The following is a 22,772-nucleotide window of genomic DNA, read 5'->3' as shown; positions in this document are numbered from 1 at the left end:
TTTTCAAACAAGGGCGTGTTTTTGGGGTGGAGTCTTCTTCATGTAGATAAATTCTCACCGAGGAATACTGAAACCACTGCTCTGATCCTGCTAGTGCCAGTGTGTATCCACCTCGTCTAGGGTTTGCCAGAAAAAACATTTCTGTTTCTGTTCCTGATAAACCTGAATCATCTATCAAAAACATAAACTGAGGTAGGAGTTAATATTTGAACACTGTACATATTTTAATTACAACTATTAATACTGTTAAGTATCAAACTTATACTGAGTTGAACAGAGAGAGTGTCAATGAATTAGTTAAAGGGGTAAAGTTGTGTAAATGATTAACAATAACAGTCAGTGTTGTGTCATCATGTTGATAGGATTGTACAGTTACTCCCTGCAATAAAGAGGTAATTCCAACAGTGGCATACAGTCCATGATAAAAAAAATAGACTCAGAGAAATCAAATGGATTGCAGGCACTGTTCAAAATCATTTTGAAAGGGATTTGTTAATAAAGAAAATAGAGAAAATAATTTACCATGATTTTGTAACACATTAACTGTCTATTGTCTCACAAGTTGATTTTTATTTTTGGTACCAGGTTTTTATATAAATTAAATGTAAATTATCTAAATTACCTTAGTTCAGCCTCTATGCTCTATGATTTGAAATTATCTTTTTGGATTATATTTGGTAATAGGGAAATATGCACATGCAAAATAAATCTAAACAAACTATGATTGAATTGGTCATTTCCGTCCCCATTAATCTTAGGTGATGAGAAACATTTTTACATCATCAGGAAAGAATGTTGGTTATTGCTAAGCTAGCACACTGAAACCTGTTGGTTACAAGGATTTCATTCTGTGTTAGAAGACCAGTTCTGCTAGAAATTATTTAAAGATTCTAGCTTTTTGATGAGAGAATACTTTTTTTAGGATTTGGATAAAAAACATTTTTCAGAAAATGCGTGCATTTGTTAACATGTGCAATGATAATATAGTGCAAACAACAGATTTCAGCAAAAGCATAACACTGGGAAAACCTACTGGATCTTGTTCTGGCTGAATTATAGAAAATAGCTAGTTAGCTACACAAACAAAATATCAAGAAGACTGTTTTTTTTTTTTCTTCTTTGGTACTGATATATATGAGGTGAGGAAGCCAGGGGTGCAGTCAGTGTTCCAGGTCACCCCAAAGGTGATCAATAGGGTTGAGGTCTATTCTCAGTAGCAGACCACTAAAGATTCTCCACTCCAAACCATATCAAGCAAATCTTCATGGAGCTGGCTTTGTGGACAGGGGCATTGTCATGCTGGAACAGGTTTGATCTCCTAGTTCACATAAAGGGAAAATGGAATGGAATGAAATGGAATGGAAGACGTCCTATACAAGTGTAGTTGGAAAAGAACAACATTTGGTTGGAAAAGTCAGGTGTCCCAATACTTTTCATACTGTTCATATGTGCACTCATTTTGCCACCCCCACAAATTAAGTGTATAATATTTTAAATTAGTATATGGAAAAATGCTGTAAAACTTTCACATTGACAGAATCCGAGTTGCTAGATTATGTCAGGTGTCATGTCATTAAAGCCAGTGTGAAATATTTGGATGTTTGCAAATAAATAACAATAATGCAATGCAGTTCACTACAATCGCCTGCCAACTTTGTATTTCTGTGCAAGGATATGTAAGAGAAATGTCACCATGTAATTTCTAAGTGAGAAAATAGCAAGTTGCAACACATACTGTGATTATACAACTCTATGGTTGAAATGTTAAGCCATCTTACCCTGAAGTAGCCAATGACATGTAAATCCTATATATTTTAACTAATGAATTGAATGGAATTATTCTGTATTGAAAACATATGCCAATAATATAGTTGTATAAAATAATCTCTAATAGGTATTACATACACAGTACATCTACACTTACTATCTAATTCACTAGAAATACATGGACAGCTACATATCTATTCAGTTATCTAATCAACCATCGTGTGCCAGCAGAACAATGCTAAAAAATGCAAATACAGTTCAAGAGCTTCAGGCATTAAAATCACATAAAACATTATAGTTAATGGCATGGATGGTGGTACCAGATGGGCTAGATCAAGTACACCAGAAATTGCTGATCTCCTGGGAATTTCACATACAACAAATCTCTAAAGCCATGGTGCAATAAAAATGATTCAGTGTTCTGTTGGTGGGAAAAAAACGTTCAGAAAAGGCAGAGGAAAATATAAAGAAGGTCATATTTTGGTCAAAAGAATAAATTGAAACATGCTCATAATTTAAGAACAGCTGATTAGAACTCAGAGATGTCTCTTACATACAATTCCAATCTGAACCCTGTCTACTTGAATATAAGCCATAATCTCTATTAAAAAATAGCCTATTTTAAGACAATAGAGCTAATTTATTAAACTGGACACAACCAGACTTATTTGTCATTAGTTTTGTAATTAATAACTGTTCATTGCTTACTTATGCCCCTGAGTGGGTGCAGGTTTATGTATATAAAGACAAAACTTGAATGACTTCAAATCATATCATTTGCATGAATTATCTAAGGTATTCAGAGCAAGTTACAAGTAAAAAATCCTTATACTAGTATATTAATTCAGGGTCTAAGAGCCATGTTTGTGAAATGAATGTTTGTGGAAAAACAGTAATTATATATTAGCATTAATTAAAGAAAATTTAAGTTATAGACAGTTAGCCAACAAAAATTAATAAATTAACACAAATTAATTATTCAAATGTGACAAAGGAAATATTGGCATTTAAAAGAGTGAAGGGGTGAAGGGTTGCATAAATACCTTAGGTTTTTAAAGAATAAATGCTAACTTATTTTAATTGTTATAATTATAATATTGTTGTTATTATGATTATGATTATTATTATTATTTCTAAAATACCATTTAATATGTATAATATTAATAATAATAATAATAATAATAATAATACATTTAATTATTAAAATTCTAAATCAATTCAAAGAATAATTCAATGATAATTGATAAATAATTAATTATAAATTCCAATTAATCTGGATCAAAATAAATGAACAAGATGTGGGCTTTATGTTGAGTAAAGACCACTTCTTGGTATTTTGGAATTAAAATAGCATCCATATGATCTAGGATTAAAGAACATTGACAAAATGGGCATAAAGTTGAGAAACTGTATTTAAAGAAATTTAATAATTGAAGGTAATTTATTTTTTGGCAGCTCAAATGTTAAATTATTTTTTTATTCGTTTACAGGTCAACAAAAGATCGGCAAAATGTCCCTTCAAATAAAGAGCAAAAGAAAAATGGCTTTGACTAATTTTAAAGGAATCAAAAAGCAAGTATCAGCTCAGAACCTGTTTGAATCTCAAATCATTGACAAGACATTATTTGAAGACCTTAGCACTGGTAAAGTCACGGCAGATCAAGTGAGCAACATGGACTCAGTACGCAAGTACCTGCAGGGAACCGACTGCATTGCAGGAGTGTTTGTGCAGTCCGCCAAACAGACTATGAGCATCTATGAAGCCAAATCCAAAGGCCTGTTAACACCTGGAACGTCACTGGTTTTATTAGAGGCTCAGGCTGCTACTGGCTTCATAATTGATCCACTGAGGAACGCAAAACTCTCTGTGGAGGAGGCTGTGGATCAAGGAGTCGTGGGGCTCGAGCTGAAAAACAAGCTACTTTCTGCGGAGAAGGCTGTCACTGGCTACACTGACCCTCACACGGAGACACCATTTCATTGTTCCAGGCCTTGAAAAAAGATCTCATCGTCAAAGATCATGGCATTCGTCTTTTGGAAGCACAGATTGCTACTGGAGGCATCATTGATCCAGTGCACAGCCATCGTGTGCCTGTGGAGGTGGCTTATAAGAGGGGATATTTTGATGAAGAAATGAACCAGATTCTTTCTGACCCGGGTGATGACACCAAGGGCTTCTTTGACCCAAACACACAGGAGAACCTCACCTACTTGCAACTGCTCGACAGGTGTGTGAAAGACCCACAAACTGGCCTAAGGCTGCTCGTTGTCGTGAAGAAGGGAGAGTTTTACTTCTACATTGATGAACAAACAAAGAGAATCCTCCAATCCACTACCACAAATAAAGCAGGGGGAAAATTCCAAGGAAAGGAGGTTTCCTTGTGGGATCTCATAAACTCTGACTACATCGAAGAGGAGAAGAAACGAGATCTGGTTCAGCAATTAAAGACTGGCACTATAACAATCGAGTGCTTCTTGGAGCATGTACTAACAACTGTACACAAGAAAACCTCCAGTGTGACTGTAACTACTACCACAACTACGACAAAACAACCCACCTTCCGGGGAATCAAAAAGCAAGTTTCAGCTCGGAACTTGTTTGAATCTCAAATCATTGACAAGACATTATTTGAAGACCTTAGCACTGGTAAAGTCACGGCAGATCAAGTGAGCAACATGGACTCAGTACGCAAGTACCTGCAGGGAACCGACTGCATTGCAGGAGTGTTTGTGCAGTCCGCCAAACAGACTATGAGCATCTATGAAGCCAAATCCAAAGGCCTGTTAACACCTGGAACGTCACTGGTTTTATTAGAGGCTCAGGCTGCTACTGGCTTCATAATTGATCCACTGAGGAACGCAAAACTCTCTGTGGAGGAGGCTGTGGATCAAGGAGTCGTGGGGCTCGAGCTGAAAAACAAGCTACTTTCTGCGGAGAAGGCTGTCACTGGCTACACTGACCCTCACACGGGAGACACCATTTCATTGTTCCAGGCCTTGAAAAAAGATCTCATCGTCAAAGATCATGGCATTCGTCTTTTGGAAGCACAGATTGCTACTGGAGGCATCATTGATCCAGTGCACAGCCATCGTGTGCCTGTGGAGGTGGCTTATAAGAGGGGATATTTTGATGAAGAAATGAACCAGATTCTTTCTGACCCGGGTGATGACACCAAGGGCTTCTTTGACCCAAACACACAGGAGAACCTCACCTACTTGCAACTGCTCGACAGGTGTGTGAAAGACCCACAAACTGGCCTAAGGCTGCTCGTTGTCGTGAAGAAGGGAGAGTTTTACTTCTACATTGATGAACAAACAAAGAGAATCCTCCAATCCACTACCACAAATAAAGCAGGGGGAAAATTCCAAGGAAAGGAGGTTTCCTTGTGGGATCTCATAAACTCTGACTACATCAAGAGGAGAAGAAACGAGATCTGGTTCAGCAATTAAAGACTGGCACTATAACAATCGAGTGCTTCTTGGAGCATGTACTAACAACTGTACACAAGAAAACCTCCAGTGTGACTGTAACTACTACCACAACTACGACAAAACAACCCACCTTCCGGGGAATCAAAAGCAAGTTTCAGCTCGAACTTGTTTGAATCTCAAATCATTGACAAGACATTATTTGAAGACCTTAGCACTGGTAAAGTCACGGCAGATCAAGTGAGCAACATGGACTCAGTACGCAAGTACCTGCAGGGAACCGACTGCATTGCAGGAGTGTTTGTGCAGTCCGCCAAACAGACTATGAGCATCTATGAAGCCAAATCCAAAGGCCTGTTAACACCTGGAACGTCACTGGTTTTATTAGAGGCTCAGGCTGCTACTGGCTTCATAATTGATCCACTGAGGAACGCAAAACTCTCTGTGGAGGAGGCTGTGGATCAAGGAGTCGTGGGGCTCGAGCTGAAAAACAAGCTACTTTCTGCGGAGAAGGCTGTCACTGGCTACACTGACCCTCACACGGGAGACACCATTTCATTGTTCCAGGCCTTGAAAAAAGATCTCATCGTCAAAGATCATGGCATTCGTCTTTTGGAAGCACAGATTGCTACTGGAGGCATCATTGATCCAGTGCACAGCCATCGTGTGCCTGTGGAGGTGGCTTATAAGAGGGGATATTTTGATGAAGAAATGAACCAGATTCTTTCTGACCCGGGTGATGACACCAAGGGCTTCTTTGACCCAAACACACAGGAGAACCTCACCTACTTGCAACTGCTCGACAGGTGTGTGAAAGACCCACAAACTGGCCTAAGGCTGCTCGTTGTCGTGAAGAAGGGAGAGTTTTACTTCTACATTGATGAACAAACAAAGAGAATCCTCCAATCCACTACCACAAATAAAGCAGGGGGAAAATTCCAAGGAAAGGAGGTTTCCTTGTGGGATCTCATAAACTCTGACTACATCGAAGAGGAGAAGAAACGAGATCTGGTTCAGCAATTAAAGACTGGCACTATAACAATCGAGTGCTTCTTGGAGCATGTACTAACAACTGTACACAAGAAAACCTCCAGTGTGACTGTAACTACTACCACAACTACGACAAACCAACCCACCTTCCGGGGAATCAAAAAGCAAGTTTCAGCTCGGAACTTGTTTGAATCTCAAATCATTGACAAGACATTATTTGAAGACCTTAGCACTGGTAAAGTCACGGCAGATCAAGTGAGCAACATGGACTCAATGCAAGTACCTGCAGGGAACCGACTGCATTGCAGGAGTGTTTGTGCAGTCCGCCAAACAGACTATGAGCATCTATGAAGCCAAATCCAAAGGCCTGTTAACACCTGGAACGTCACTGGTTTTATTAGAGGCTCAGGCTGCTACTGGCTTCATAATTGATCCACTGAGGAACGCAAAACTCTCTGTGGAGGAGGCTGTGGATCAAGGAGTCGTGGGGCTCGAGCTGAAAAACAAGCTACTTTCTGCGGAGAAGGCTGTCACTGGCTACACTGACCCTCACACGGGAGACACCATTTCATTGTTCCAGGCCTTGAAAAAAGATCTCATCGTCAAAGATCATGGCATTCGTCTTTTGGAAGCACAGATTGCTACTGGAGGCATCATTGATCCAGTGCACAGCCATCGTGTGCCTGTGGAGGTGGCTTATAAGAGGGGATATTTTGATGAAGAAATGAACCAGATTCTTTCTGACCCGGGTGATGACACCAAGGGCTTCTTTGACCCAAACACACAGGAGAACCTCACCTACTTGCAACTGCTCGACAGGTGTGTGAAAGACCCACAAACTGGCCTAAGGCTGCTCGTTGTCGTGAAGAAGGGAGAGTTTTACTTCTACATTGATGAACAAACAAAGAGAATCCTCCAATCCACTACCACAAATAAAGCAGGGGGAAAATTCCAAGGAAAGGAGGTTTCCTTGTGGGATCTCATAAACTCTGACTACATCGAAGAGGAGAAGAAACGAGATCTGGTTCAGCAATTAAAGACTGGCACTATAACAATCGAGTGCTTCTTGGAGCATGTACTAACAACTGTACACAAGAAAACCTCCAGTGTGACTGTAACTACTACCACAACTACGACAAAACAACCCACCTTCCGGGGAATCAAAAAGCAAGTTTCAGCTCGGAACTTGTTTGAATCTCAAATCATTGACAAGACATTATTTGAAGACCTTAGCACTGGTAAAGTCACGGCAGATCAAGTGAGCAACATGGACTCAGTACGCAAGTACCTGCAGGGAACCGACTGCATTGCAGGAGTGTTTGTGCAGTCCGCCAAACAGACTATGAGCATCTATGAAGCCAAATCCAAAGGCCTGTTAACACCTGGAACGTCACTGGTTTTATTAGAGGCTCAGGCTGCTACTGGCTTCATAATTGATCCACTGAGGAACGCAAAACTCTCTGTGGAGGAGGCTGTGGATCAAGGAGTCGTGGGGCTCGAGCTGAAAAACAAGCTACTTTCTGGAGAAGGCTGTCACTGGCTACACTGACCCTCACACGGGAGACACCATTTCATTGTTCCAGGCCTTGAAAAAAGATCTCATCGTCAAAGATCATGGCATTCGTCTTTTGGAAGCACAGATTGCTACTGGAGGCATCATTGATCCAGTGCACAGCCATCGTGTGCCTGTGGAGGTGGCTTATAAGAGGATATTTTGATGAAGAAATGAACCAGATTCTTTCTGACCCGGGTGATGACACCAAGGGCTTCTTTGACCCAAACACACAGGAGAACCTCACCTACTTGCAACTGCTCGACAGGTGTGTGAAAGACCCACAAACTGGCCTAAGGCTGCTCGTTGTCGTGAAGAAGGAGAGTTTTACTTCTACATTGATGAACAAACAAAGAGAATCCTCCAATCCACTACCACAAATAAAGCAGGGGGAAAATTCCAAGGAAAGGAGGTTTCCTTGTGGGATCTCATAAACTCTGACTACATCAAGAGGAGAAGAAACGAGATCTGGTTCAGCAATTAAAGACTGGCACTATAACAATCGAGTGCTTCTTGGAGCATGTACTAACAACTGTACACAAGAAAACCTCCAGTGTGACTGTAACTACTACCACAACTACGACAAACCAACCCACCTTCCGGGAATCAAAAGCAAGTTTCAGCTCGAACTTGTTTGAATCTCAAATCATTGACAAGACATTATTTGAAGACCTTAGCACTGGTAAAGTCACGGCAGATCAAGTGAGCAACATGGACTCAGTACGCAAGTACCTGCAGGGAACCGACTGCATTGCAGGAGTGTTTGTGCAGTCCGCCAAACAGACTATGAGCATCTATGAAGCCAAATCCAAAGGCCTGTTAACACCTGGAACGTCACTGGTTTTATTAGAGGCTCAGGCTGCTACTGGCTTCATAATTGATCCACTGAGGAACGCAAAACTCTCTGTGGAGGAGGCTGTGGATCAAGGAGTCGTGGGGCTCGAGCTGAAAAACAAGCTACTTTCATGGAGAAGGCTGTCACTGGCTACACTGACCCTCACACGGGAGACACCATTTCATTGTTCCAGGCCTTGAAAAAAGATCTCATCGTCAAAGATCATGGCATTCGTCTTTTGGAAGCACAGATTGCTACTGGAGGCATCATTGATCCAGTGCACAGCCATCGTGCCTGTGGAGGTGGCTTATAAGAGGGATATTTTGATGAAGAAATGAACCAGATTCTTTCTGACCCGGGTGATGACACCAAGGGCTTCTTTGACCCAAACACACAGGAGAACCTCACCTACTTGCAACTGCTCGACAGGTGTGTGAAAGACCCACAAACTGGCCTAAGGCTGCTCGTTGTCGTGAAGAAGGGAGAGTTTTACTTCTACATTGATGAACAAACAAAGAGAATCCTCCAATCCACTACCACAAATAAAGCAGGGGGAAAATTCCAAGGAAAGGAGGTTTCCTTGTGGGATCTCATAAACTCTGACTACATCAAGAGGAGAAGAAACGAGATCTGGTTCAGCAATTAAAGACTGGCACTATAACAATCGAGTGCTTCTTGGAGCATGTACTAACAACTGTACACAAGAAAACCTCCAGTGTGACTGTAACTACTACCACAACTACGACAAAACAACCCACCTTCCGGGGAATCAAAAAGCAAGTTTCAGCTCGGAACTTGTTTGAATCTCAAATCATTGACAAGACATTATTTGAAGACCTTAGCACTGGTAAAGTCACGGCAGATCAAGTGAGCAACATGGACTCAGTACGCAAGTACCTGCAGGAACCGACTGCATTGCAGGAGTGTTTGTGCAGTCCGCCAAACAGACTATGAGCATCTATGAAGCCAAATCCAAAGGCCTGTTAACACCTGGAACGTCACTGGTTTTATTAGAGGCTCAGGCTGCTACTGGCTTCATAATTGATCCACTGAGGAACGCAAAACTCTCTGTGGAGGAGGCTGTGGATCAAGGAGTCGTGGGGCTCGAGCTGAAAAACAAGCTACTTTCTGCGGAGAAGGCTGTCACTGGCTACACTGACCCTCACACGGAGACACCATTTCATTGTTCCAGGCCTTGAAAAAGATCTCATCGTCAAAGATCATGGCATTCGTCTTTTGGAAGCACAGATTGCTACTGAGGCATCATTGATCCAGTGCACAGCCATCGTGTGCCTGTGGAGGTGGCTTATAAGAGGGGATATTTTGATGAAGAAATGAACCAGATTCTTTCTGACCCGGGTGATGACACCAAGGGCTTCTTTGACCCAAACACACAGGAGAACCTCACCTACTTGCAACTGCTCGACAGGTGTGTGAAAGACCCACAAACTGGCCTAAGGCTGCTCGTTGTCGTGAAGAAGGAGAGTTTTACTTCTACATTGATGAACAAACAAAGAGAATCCTCCAATCCACTACCACAAATAAAGCAGGGGGAAAATTCCAAGGAAAGGAGGTTTCCTTGTGGGATCTCATAAACTCTGACTACATCGAAGAGGAGAAGAAACGAGATCTGGTTCAGCAATTAAAGACTGGCACTATAACAATCGAAAGTGCTTCTTGGAGCATGTACTAACAACTGTACACAAGAAAACCTCCAGTGTGACTGTAACTACTACCACAACTACGACAAACCAACCCACCTTCCGGGAATCAAAAGCAAGTTTCAGCTCGAACTTGTTTGAATCTCAAATCATTGACAAGACATTATTTGAAGACCTTAGCACTGGTAAAGTCACGGCAGATCAAGTGAGCAACATGGACTCAGTACGCAAGTACCTGCAGGGAACCGACTGCATTGCAGGAGTGTTTGTGCAGTCCGCCAAACAGACTATGAGCATCTATGAAGCCAAATCCAAAGGCCTGTTAACACCTGGAACGTCACTGGTTTTATTAGAGGCTCAGGCTGCTACTGGCTTCATAATTGATCCACTGAGGAACGCAAAACTCTCTGTGGAGGAGGCTGTGGATCAAGGAGTCGTGGGGCTCGAGCTGAAAAACAAGCTACTTTCTGCGGAGAAGGCTGTCACTGGCTACACTGACCCTCACACGGGAGACACCATTTCATTGTTCCAGGCCTTGAAAAAAGATCTCATCGTCAAAGATCATGGCATTCGTCTTTTGGAAGCACAGATTGCTACTGGAGGCATCATTGATCCAGTGCACAGCCATCGTGTGCCTGTGGAGGTGGCTTATAAGAGGGGATATTTTGATGAAGAAATGAACCAGATTCTTTCTGACCCGGGTGATGACACCAAGGGCTTCTTTGACCCAAACACACAGGAGAACCTCACCTACTTGCAACTGCTCGACAGGTGTGTGAAAGACCCACAAACTGGCCTAAGGCTGCTCGTTGTCGTGAAGAAGGAGAGTTTTACTTCTACATTGATGAACAAACAAAGAGAATCCTCCAATCCACTACCACAAATAAAGCAGGGGGAAAATTCCAAGGAAAGGAGGTTTCCTTGTGGGATCTCATAAACTCTGACTACATCAAGAGGAGAAGAAACGAGATCTGGTTCAGCAATTAAAGACTGGCACTATAACAATCGAGTGCTTCTTGGAGCATGTACTAACAACTGTACACAAGAAAACCTCCAGTGTGACTGTAACTACTACCACAACTACGACAAAACAACCCACCTTCCGGGAATCAAAAGCAAGTTTCAGCTCGAACTTGTTTGAATCTCAAATCATTGACAAGACATTATTTGAAGACCTTAGCACTGGTAAAGTCACGGCAGATCAAGTGAGCAACATGGACTCAGTACGCAAGTACCTGCAGGGAACCGACTGCATTGCAGGAGTGTTTGTGCAGTCCGCCAAACAGACTATGAGCATCTATGAAGCCAAATCCAAAGGCCTGTTAACACCTGGAACGTCACTGGTTTTATTAGAGGCTCAGGCTGCTACTGGCTTCATAATTGATCCACTGAGGAACGCAAAACTCTCTGTGGAGGAGGCCGTGGATCAAGGAGTCGTGGGGCTCGAGCTGAAAAACAAGCTACTTTCTGCGGAGAAGGCTGTCACTGGCTACACTGACCCTCACACGGGAGACACCATTTCATTGTTCCAGGCCTTGAAAAAAGATCTCATCGTCAAAGATCATGGCATTCGTCTTTTGGAAGCACAGATTGCTACTGGAGGCATCATTGATCCAGTGCACAGCCATCGTGTGCCTGTGGAGGTGGCTTATAAGAGGGGATATTTTGATGAAGAAATGAACCAGATTCTTTCTGACCCGGGTGATGACACCAAGGGCTTCTTTGACCCAAACACACAGGAGAACCTCACCTACTTGCAACTGCTCGACAGGTGTGTGAAAGACCCACAAACTGGCCTAAGGCTGCTCGTTGTCGTGAAGAAGGAGAGTTTTACTTCTACATTGATGAACAAACAAAGAGAATCCTCCAATCCACTACCACAAATAAAGCAGGGGGAAAATTCCAAGGAAAGGAGGTTTCCTTGTGGGATCTCATAAACTCTGACTACATCAAGAGGAGAAGAAACGAGATCTGGTTCAGCAATTAAAGACTGGCACTATAACAATCGAAAGTGCTTCTTGGAGCATGTACTAACAACTGTACACAAGAAAACCTCCAGTGTGACTGTAACTACTACCACAACTACGACAAAACAACCCACCTTCCGGGGAATCAAAAGCAAGTTTCAGCTCGAACTTGTTTGAATCTCAAATCATTGACAAGACATTATTTGAAGACCTTAGCACTGGTAAAGTCACGGCAGATCAAGTGAGCAACATGGACTCAGTACGCAAGTACCTGCAGGGAACCGACTGCATTGCAGGAGTGTTTGTGCAGTCCGCCAAACAGACTATGAGCATCTATGAAGCCAAATCCAAAGGCCTGTTAACACCTGGAACGTCACTGGTTTTATTAGAGGCTCAGGCTGCTACTGGCTTCATAATTGATCCACTGAGGAACGCAAAACTCTCTGTGGAGGAGGCCGTGGATCAAGGAGTCGTGGGGCTCGAGCTGAAAAACAAGCTACTTTCTGCGGAGAAGGCTGTCACTGGCTACACTGACCCTCACACGGGAGACACCATTTCATTGTTCCAGGCCTTGAAAAAAGATCTCATCGTCAAAGATCATGGCATTCGTCTTTTGGAAGCACAGATTGCTACTGGAGGCATCATTGATCCAGTGCACAGCCATCGTGTGCCTGTGGAGGTGGCTTATAAGAGGGGATATTTTGATGAAGAAATGAACCAGATTCTTTCTGACCCGGGTGATGACACCAAGGGCTTCTTTGACCCAAACACACAGGAGAACCTCACCTACTTGCAACTGCTCGACAGGTGTGTGAAAGACCCACAAACTGGCCTAAGGCTGCTCGTTGTCGTGAAGAAGGAGAGTTTTACTTCTACATTGATGAACAAACAAAGAGAATCCTCCAATCCACTACCACAAATAAAGCAGGGGGAAAATTCCAAGGAAAGGAGGTTTCCTTGTGGGATCTCATAAACTCTGACTACATCGAAGAGGAGAAGAAACGAGATCTGGTTCAGCAATTAAAGACTGGCACTATAACAATCGAGTGCTTCTTGGAGCATGTACTAACAACTGTACACAAGAAAACCTCCAGTGTGACTGTAACTACTACCACAACTACGACAAAACTACCCACCTTCCGGGGAATCAAAAAGCAAGTTTCAGCTCGAACTTGTTTGAATCTCAAATCATTGACAAGACATTATTTGAAGACCTTAGCACTGGTAAAGTCACGGCAGATCAAGTGAGCAACATGGACTCAGTACGCAAGTACCTGCAGGGAACCGACTGCATTGCAGGAGTGTTTGTGCAGTCCGCCAAACAGACTATGAGCATCTATGAAGCCAAATCCAAAGGCCTGTTAACACCTGGAACGTCACTGGTTTTATTAGAGGCTCAGGCTGCTACTGGCTTCATAATTGATCCACTGAGGAACGCAAAACTCTCTGTGGAGGAGGCTGTGGATCAAGGAGTCGGGGCTCGAGCTGAAAAACAAGCTACTTTCTGGAGAAGGCTGTCACTGGCTACACTGACCCTCACACGGAGACACCATTTCATTGTTCCAGGCCTTGAAAAAAGATCTCATCGTCAAAGATCATGGCATTCGTCTTTTGGAAGCACAGATTGCTACTGGAGGCATCATTGATCCAGTGCACAGCCATCGTGTGCCTGTGGAGGTGGCTTATAAGAGGGGATATTTTGATGAAGAAATGAACCAGATTCTTTCTGACCCGGGTGATGACACCAAGGGCTTCTTTGACCCAAACACACAGGAGAACCTCACCTACTTGCAACTGCTCGACAGGTGTGTGAAAGACCCACAAACTGGCCTAAGGCTGCTCGTTGTCGTGAAGAAGGAGAGTTTTACTTCTACATTGATGAACAAACAAAGAGAATCCTCCAATCCACTACCACAAATAAAGCAGGGGGAAAATTCCAAGGAAAGGAGGTTTCCTTGTGGGATCTCATAAACTCTGACTACATCAAGAGGAGAAGAAAGCGAGATCTGGTTCAGCAATTAAAGACTGGCACTATAACAATCGAGTGCTTCTTGGAGCATGTACTAACAACTGTACACAAGAAAACCTCCAGTGTGACTGTAACTACTACCACAACTACGACAAACCAACCCACCTTCCGGGAATCAAAAGCAAGTTTCAGCTCGAACTTGTTTGAATCTCAAATCATTGACAAGACATTATTTGAAGACCTTAGCACTGGTAAAGTCACGGCAGATCAAGTGAGCAACATGGACTCAGTACGCAAGTACCTGCAGGGAACCGACTGCATTGCAGGAGTGTTTGTGCAGTCCGCCAAACAGACTATGAGCATCTATGAAGCCAAATCCAAAGGCCTGTTAACACCTGGAACGTCACTGGTTTTATTAGAGGCTCAGGCTGCTACTGGCTTCATAATTGATCCACTGAGGAACGCAAAACTCTCTGTGGAGGAGGCTGTGGATCAAGGAGTCGTGGGGCTCGAGCTGAAAAACAAGCTACTTTCTGCGGAGAAGGCTGTCACTGGCTACACTGACCCTCACACGGGAGACACCATTTCATTGTTCCAGGCCTTGAAAAAAGATCTCATCGTCAAAGATCATGGCATTCGTCTTTTGGAAGCACAGATTGCTACTGGAGGCATCATTGATCCAGTGCACAGCCATCGTGTGCCTGTGGAGGTGGCTTATAAGAGGGGATATTTTGATGAAGAAATGAACCAGATTCTTTCTGACCCGGGTGATGACACCAAGGGCTTCTTTGACCCAAACACACAGGAGAACCTCACCTACTTGCAACTGCTCGACAGGTGTGTGAAAGACCCACAAACTGGCCTAAGGCTGCTCGTTGTCGTGAAGAAGGAGAGTTTTACTTCTACATTGATGAACAAACAAAGAGAATCCTCCAATCCACTACCACAAATAAAGCAGGGGGAAAATTCCAAGGAAAGGAGGTTTCCTTGTGGGATCTCATAAACTCTGACTACATCGAAGAGGAGAAGAAAGCGAGATCTGGTTCAGCAATTAAAGACTGGCACTATAACAATCGAGTGCTTCTTGGAGCATGTACTAACAACTGTACACAAGAAAACCTCCAGTGTGACTGTAACTACTACCACAACTACGACAAACCAACCCACCTTCCGGGAATCAAAAGCAAGTTTCAGCTCGAACTTGTTTGAATCTCAAATCATTGACAAGACATTATTTGAAGACCTTAGCACTGGTAAAGTCACGGCAGATCAAGTGAGCAACATGGACTCAGTACGCAAGTACCTGCAGGAACCGACTGCATTGCAGGAGTGTTTGTGCAGTCCGCCAAACAGACTATGAGCATCTATGAAGCCAAATCCAAAGGCCTGTTAACACCTGGAGCGTCACTGGTTTTATTAGAGGCTCAGGCTGCTACTGGCTTCATAATTGATCCACTGAGGAACGCAAAACTCTCTGTGGAGGAGGCCGTGGATCAAGGAGTCGGGGCTCGAGCTGAAAAACAAGCTACTTTCTGCGGAGAAGGCTGTCACTGGCTACACTGACCCTCACACGGAGACACCATTTCATTGTTCCAGGCCTTGAAAAAAGATCTCATCGTCAAAGATCATGGCATTCGTCTTTTGGAAGCACAGATTGCTACTGGAGGCATCATTGATCCAGTGCACAGCCATCGTGTGCCTGTGGAGGTGGCTTATAAGAGGGGATATTTTGATGAAGAAATGAACCAGATTCTTTCTGACCCGGGTGATGACACCAAGGGCTTCTTTGACCCAAACACACAGGAGAACCTCACCTACTTGCAACTGCTCGACAGGTGTGTGAAAGACCCACAAACTGGCCTAAGGCTGCTCGTTGTCGTGAAGAAGGAGAGTTTTACTTCTACATTGATGAACAAACAAAGAGAATCCTCCAATCCACTACCACAAATAAAGCAGGGGGAAAATTCCAAGGAAAGGAGGTTTCCTTGTGGGATCTCATAAACTCTGACTACATCGAAGAGGAGAAGAAACGAGATCTGGTTCAGCAATTAAAGACTGGCACTATAACAATCGAGTGCTTCTTGGAGCATGTACTAACAACTGTACACAAGAAAACCTCCAGTGTGACTGTAACTACTACCACAACTACGACAAAACAACCCACCTTCCGGGAATCAAAAGCAAGTTTCAGCTCGAACTTGTTTGAATCTCAAATCATTGACAAGACATTATTTGAAGACCTTAGCACTGGTAAAGTCACGGCAGATCAAGTGAGCAACATGGACTCAGTACGCAAGTACCTGCAGGGAACCGACTGCATTGCAGGAGTGTTTGTGCAGTCCGCCAAACAGACTATGAGCATCTATGAAGCCAAATCCAAAGGCCTGTTAACACCTGGAACGTCACTGGTTTTATTAGAGGCTCAGGCTGCTACTGGCTTCATAATTGATCCACTGAGGAACGCATAAAACTCTCTGTGGAGGAGGCCGTGGATCAAGGAGTCGTGGGGCTCGAGCTGAAAAACAAGCTACTTTCTGCGGAGAAGGCTGTCACTGGCTACACTGACCCTCACACGGGAGACACCATTTCATTGTTCCAGGCCTTGAAAAAAGATCTCATCGTCAAAGATCATGGCATTCGTCTTTTGGAAGCACAGATTGCTACTGGAGGCATCATTGATCCAGTGCACAGCCATCGTGTGCCTGTGGAGGTGGCTTATAAGAGGGGATATTTTGATGAAGAAATGAACCAGATTCTTTCTGACCCGGGTGATGACACCAAGGGCTTCTTTGACCCAAACACACAGGAGAACCTCACCTACTTGCAACTGCTCGACAGGTGTGTGAAAGACCCACAAACTGGCCTAAGGCTGCTCGTTGTCGTGAAGAAGGAGAGTTTTACTTCTACATTGATGAACAAACAAAGAGAATCCTCCAATCCACTACCACAAATAAAGCAGGGGGAAAATTCCAAGGAAAGGAGGTTTCCTTGTGGGATCTCATAAACTCTGACTACATCGAAGAGGAGAAGAAACGAGATCTGGTTCAGCAATTAAAGACTGGCACTATAACAATCGAGTGCTTCTTGGAGCATGTACTAACAACTGTACACAAGAAAACCTCCAGTGTGACTGTAACTACTACCACAACTACGACAAAACTACCCACCTTCCGGGGAATCAAAAGCAAGTTTCAGCTCGAACTTGTTTGAATCTCAAATCATTGACAAGACATTATTTGAAGACCTTAGCACTGGTAAAGTCACGGCAGATCAAGTGAGCAACATGGACTCAGTACGCAAGTACCTGCAGGGAACCGACTGCATTGCAGGAGTGTTTGTGCAGTCCGCCAAACAGACTATGAGCATCTATGAAGCCAAATCCAAAGGCCTGTTAACACCTGGAGCGTCACTGGTTTTATTAGAGGCTCAGGCTGCTACTGGCTTCATAATTGATCCACTGAGGAACGCAAAACTCTCTGTGGAGGAGGCTGTGGATCAAGGAGTCGTGGGGCTCGAGCTGAAAAACAAGCTACTTTCTGCGGAGAAGGCTGTCACTGGCTACACTGACCCTCACACGGGAGACACCATTTCATTGTTCCAGGCCTTGAAAAAAGATCTCATCGTCAAAGATCATGGCATTCGTCTTTTGGAAGCACAGATTGCTACTGGAGGCATCATTGATCCAGTGCACAGCCATCGTGTGCCTGTGGAGGTGGCTTATAAGAGGGGATATTTTGATGAAGAAATGAACCAGATTCTTTCTGACCCGGGTGATGACACCAAGGGCTTCTTTGACCCAAACACACAGGAGAACCTCACCTACTTGCAACTGCTCGACAGGTGTGTGAAAGACCCACAAACTGGCCTAAGGCTGCTCGTTGTCGTGAAGAAGGGAGAGTTTTACTTCTACATTGATGAACAAACAAAGAGAATCCTCCAATCCACTACCACAAATAAAGCAGGGGGAAAATTCCAAGGAAAGGAGGTTTCCTTGTGGGATCTCATAAACTCTGACTACATCAAGAGGAGAAGAAAGCGAGATCTGGTTCAGCAATTAAAGACTGGCACTATAACAATCGAGTGCTTCTTGGAGCATGTACTAACAACTGTACACAAGAAAACCTCCAGTGTGACTGTAACTACTACCACAACTACGACAAACCAACCCACCTTCCGGGGAATCAAAAAGCAAGTTTCAGCTCGGAACTTGTTTGAATCTCAAATCATTGACAAGACATTATTTGAAGACCTTAGCACTGGTAAAGTCACGGCAGATCAAGTGAGCAACATGGACTCAGTACGCAAGTACCTGCAGGGAACCGACTGCATTGCAGGAGTGTTTGTGCAGTCCGCCAAACAGACTATGAGCATCTATGAAGCCAAATCCAAAGGCCTGTTAACACCTGGAACGTCACTGGTTTTATTAGAGGCTCAGGCTGCTACTGGCTTCATAATTGATCCACTGAGGAACGCAAAACTCTCTGTGGAGGAGGCTGTGGATCAAGGAGTCGGGGCTCGAGCTGAAAAACAAGCTACTTTCTGCGGAGAAGGCTGTCACTGGCTACACTGACCCTCACACGGGAGACACCATTTCATTGTTCCAGGCCTTGAAAAAAGATCTCATCGTCAAAGATCATGGCATTCGTCTTTTGGAAGCACAGATTGCTACTGGAGGCATCATTGATCCAGTGCACAGCCATCGTGTGCCTGTGGAGGTGGCTTATAAGAGGGGATATTTTGATGAAGAAATGAACCAGATTCTTTCTGACCCGGGTGATGACACCAAGGGCTTCTTTGACCCAAACACACAGGAGAACCTCACCTACTTGCAACTGCTCGACAGGTGTGTGAAAGACCCACAAACTGGACTTACCTTATTGATCTTACAGAAATGAGTAAAAATATCTTAACAACTGAAATAATTTTAACAAAAACAAAATTTATTTGTTATATATTGGTGTTCAGACCTACAGACCTTAACTTATCGTTCTACATGACCATTCTTTTATAAGGTTTGCTTGTGCTTTATCACTTAATTATTGTATTTGCCTCTTTGTGTCTGGAAAACTCTCTTTTCAAGCACAACATTTAAATGTTCATTTAACACATTCAAATGCTCACCCTAGCGCACTACCCATAGTACAAGATCACTAAACACCTACATACTGTACATATCCAGATTGTTAAAAACTGGATGGATAGTGAGGAATCATCATCTTCGAGGAATAAATGTGGTCAGGAAAAAGCTTGAATGATCCTGATCGGCTATGGAAACTGGCTATGTTTAGTAGTGAAAGTAAGAGCATTTCCTCACACGCAATGGATTTTTTTCTTTAATGATGGCACAGGCAAATTTCAAGATGACAAAGCCTGGATTCATTGGGCTATAATTGTGAAAGAGTGTTCAGGGAGAATGATAAATCATTTTCACACATGGACTAGCCACCACAGAGTCCAGACCTTAACCCCAGTAAGAATTTTTGAGATGTGCTGGAAAAGACTTTTTGCGCAGCAATCTCCCATTATCAATACAAGATCTTGGTGAAAAATTACTGCATCTCTGGACGGGAATAAAGGTTGTGACATTGCAGAAGCTTATCGAAACAATGCCACAGTGAATGCATGCCGTAACCCAAGCTAAATGCGGTCCAATGAAATATTGGTGTGTCTGACTTTTTTGGACAATCATCCGAAATCAATCATTGGACATACAATCAGCGTATATATTCAAGTCAAGTCAAGTCAAGAAGCTATTATTGTCATTTCAACCATATATAGCTGACACATTACACCATGAAATGAAACAACGTTCCTCCTGAACCCTGGTGCTACATACAACAACAATCACAGAAAACAAAGGGCTAAAGACTAGTGTCCTCGCCACATAAGGTGCATCGTGGTGATCCTGGTGAAAACAGAATATATACTGTACATATATATATATATATATATATATATATATATATATATATATATATATATATATATATATATATAATATATACATACATACACACACAAACACACACACACACACGGAATATATATAAACACATACATACAACACATACACACAGAATAAAAAGTAAAAAAAAAGTTTACTAATGTTTACAATGCTTTATAAAACTTTATGTATAGCTGCTATTCTTTGAACCTATTAACAATTTCAGATTTCATAATAATTTTTAAATCTTTGTTAGACCAAAACTAACGAAATCATTGTTGATATTGCAAGGAATAGTAATGCTATACAATTATAACTATCTTTAAAACTTTGTATAAAACTGTCTATATTTGTCTTTTGATAAAAGAGGGCTAGAATCTACAAAACTAATAAACATTCTTTTGTTTTAACCCAGCTGTCCAATATTTTCTTTTTTACTACAATATGTATTATAGTCATTGTGTATTATATACACAAACTTATCTTGTGTTTTCAATATCCAGATTGAGGCTTTAAATATATTCTCTTCTTTTCTAATATTTTGACCACACATTTGTATTCACTTAAGAACTCTACACAGTTGATGCAATCTTAAGTTACAATCCATCAAAAAGCTATATCTAATAAGCAAAAATGACACAGGAAAAAATTATGGCTGTACATATGGGTCTGAAATTACCATAAAAACAGCTTTATTCTCCTGCAATTATGCTTTTGCATATACTTTAACTTTTTAGTGTTTAAAACCTATACATACACTCAGCACAATGTCTCTCTTACTCTAAAGGCACCTTTGTCTTCCCTTTTCATCCTCTTCCCCACTCACTGCAATAAAGAACATTCATTAGTAAAATCATCTACAGGTATGATCTGTAAAAAATGAGTCTGCCTTAAACCAGATTTCACCCCGAGGTATATCAGAATGAAATCGGCGTTTCAATTTTTACAGTTTATTTTTTCCTTTCTCATCGCTTAAAAATCTCAAAATATCATTTTGATTCAACCTAATTTTATCCCTAACCTAATCCATCAGCTGTATCTGCTCACTCGCCTTTATAACGTGTGTTACATTTACAAGCATTTTGATTATATAATGTATGCTAAACTTTAGAAAAGGTTAAACTTTACTCTAAAGCAGGGGTCACCAACATGGTGCTCCACATGAGTCGCCCATGGGCCTTTTCTAAAAATAGCTCACCATAGCGCCACTTAACAGTGAGCTACATCAAATTTTTTTGTTGTTATTCTTTTTTAAATCAAACTTGCATTGGTGTGAATTTGAAAATGAAAATTGTTTCATAGTAGATTAGATAAAAAAAAATTTTCATAGTAGATTAGAGCTAGCTGGTCTAGCCACCATGGTGACTAGCTAGTGAGCGCAGTAAAAAGTGAGGAGATGATTTACCCCCGAAAACATGGCAAAAAAGAAAAAGGAAAACATAATTTTCACAGTGAATGGGAGGAAGAGGTTTTTTTTTACTACTCAAACGTGTGTCTCAATTTTGGGGCGACTGTGGCAACGGCACAGCGGCACAATGTTGAGAGACATTTCAGAACATGCCACGCAAGCTACCATGCTAACTACCCACCTTGCAGCGCACTATGAGCGAAAAAACCACACGAGTTAAACACAGGTTTGTTCAAACAGCAGTCTTTTTTGCTGAAAAACTCCCAAAAAGTAATTCGAAGCCTCATTTAGAGCTACACATTTCTTGATTAAGAAAAAGAAGGCATTTTCAGAAGGGAAGGTTTTCAAAGAAACAATGATGATAATTGCAAAAACTGTGCTTAAAGACAAGAAATGTGGAAGGGATGTAATCTCCACTCTAGTGAAGGAGTTTTTCGCAGAGAAAAAAGTGCCATTGGAAAAGCCAGTGACTACCAATGGGGCTCCTGCTATGATCGGCTGACATAGAGGCTTCATCGCTCACAGTAAAGGTGACCCAGAGTTTCCAAAATGTATGCATTACCATGTGCAAAGGTTATCAGATTTGGGCACATCATGTCCCATCATGAAAATCATAAACAGCATCCTCTCCAGAGCACAGAACACAGAACATTCAGGGTGCTATTGGAGGAGCTGTCAGCTGAATATGGTGACCTATGGTGATGGAAATCCGATGGTATAGCAGGGGACAAATATTTTCTAAACGTGTAAATGTAAATGTGTTTGTAATGTTAATGTGTTTGTTAAATGTAAGATATGATAATTTTGTTAAAAATGCTGCAGATTTCGTGATAAGTAAAATCTGAAAGTTGATTTTTGTTTGTTATGTAATTGATAATCTGTACAAACATAATGCAACGTAGTGGATGATTTGTTAAAAATTGTTATTGGCTAGTGAAAATGTTGAAGTGATCATTTGAAAATGTAAAAACTTGCAGAGATTTATAGAAATAACGTTTGGCATATTGATATTTATCTGTTTCCTATGATGTTAAATCATGTTGATAATTATTGTGAGAAATCATTAACATGATCAGTGTCTTCACATAGATGAGTATCATTAATTAATAATAATAACATAATTAAAGGTAAATTGTGCAAATTTATTTCAGAAGTGTGTATCAAACTGTTAGCCCTTTAGTACCCAAGAAGTAGCTGTTAGTTTCAAAAAGGTTGGTGACCCCTGCTCTACAGCATGATTATTGATTTTG

At 42.0% G+C, this 22,772-nt stretch overlaps 1 protein-coding gene across 1 annotated transcript; it reads left to right on the top strand.

Annotated features, from left to right (window-relative positions):
• The first annotated feature begins 68 nt into the window (after positions 1-68).
• Positions 69-20,524, top strand: eppk1 (epiplakin 1). The gene is given in 40 exon segments (XM_046835333.1): positions 69-192; positions 3,258-3,728; positions 3,731-5,179; positions 5,182-5,359; positions 5,361-6,461; positions 6,463-7,707; positions 7,709-7,888; positions 7,890-8,053; positions 8,056-8,184; positions 8,187-8,702; positions 8,705-9,181; positions 9,184-9,471; positions 9,474-9,737; positions 9,740-9,769; positions 9,772-9,828; positions 9,831-10,049; positions 10,052-10,245; positions 10,248-11,052; positions 11,055-11,183; positions 11,186-12,052; positions 12,055-12,183; positions 12,186-12,247; positions 12,250-12,359; positions 12,361-13,055; positions 13,058-13,366; positions 13,369-13,675; positions 13,677-13,706; positions 13,708-13,739; positions 13,742-14,053; positions 14,056-15,054; positions 15,057-15,199; positions 15,201-15,474; positions 15,477-15,672; positions 15,674-15,738; positions 15,741-16,052; positions 16,055-16,635; positions 16,638-17,055; positions 17,058-17,361; positions 17,363-18,679; positions 18,681-20,524. Coding segments are annotated over 39 exon segments (15,723 nt in total). The 5' UTR covers positions 69-192; positions 3,258-3,277; the 3' UTR covers positions 19,066-20,524.
• The last annotated feature ends 2,248 nt before the right edge of the window (positions 20,525-22,772 follow it).

The sequence above is a fragment of the Silurus meridionalis genome, chromosome 22 (genome assembly GCF_014805685.1).
Source record: "Silurus meridionalis isolate SWU-2019-XX chromosome 22, ASM1480568v1, whole genome shotgun sequence".
NCBI classification, from domain to species: Eukaryota; Metazoa; Chordata; class Actinopteri; order Siluriformes; family Siluridae; genus Silurus; species Silurus meridionalis.
This window is presented reverse-complemented; position numbering and strand designations above follow the sequence as displayed.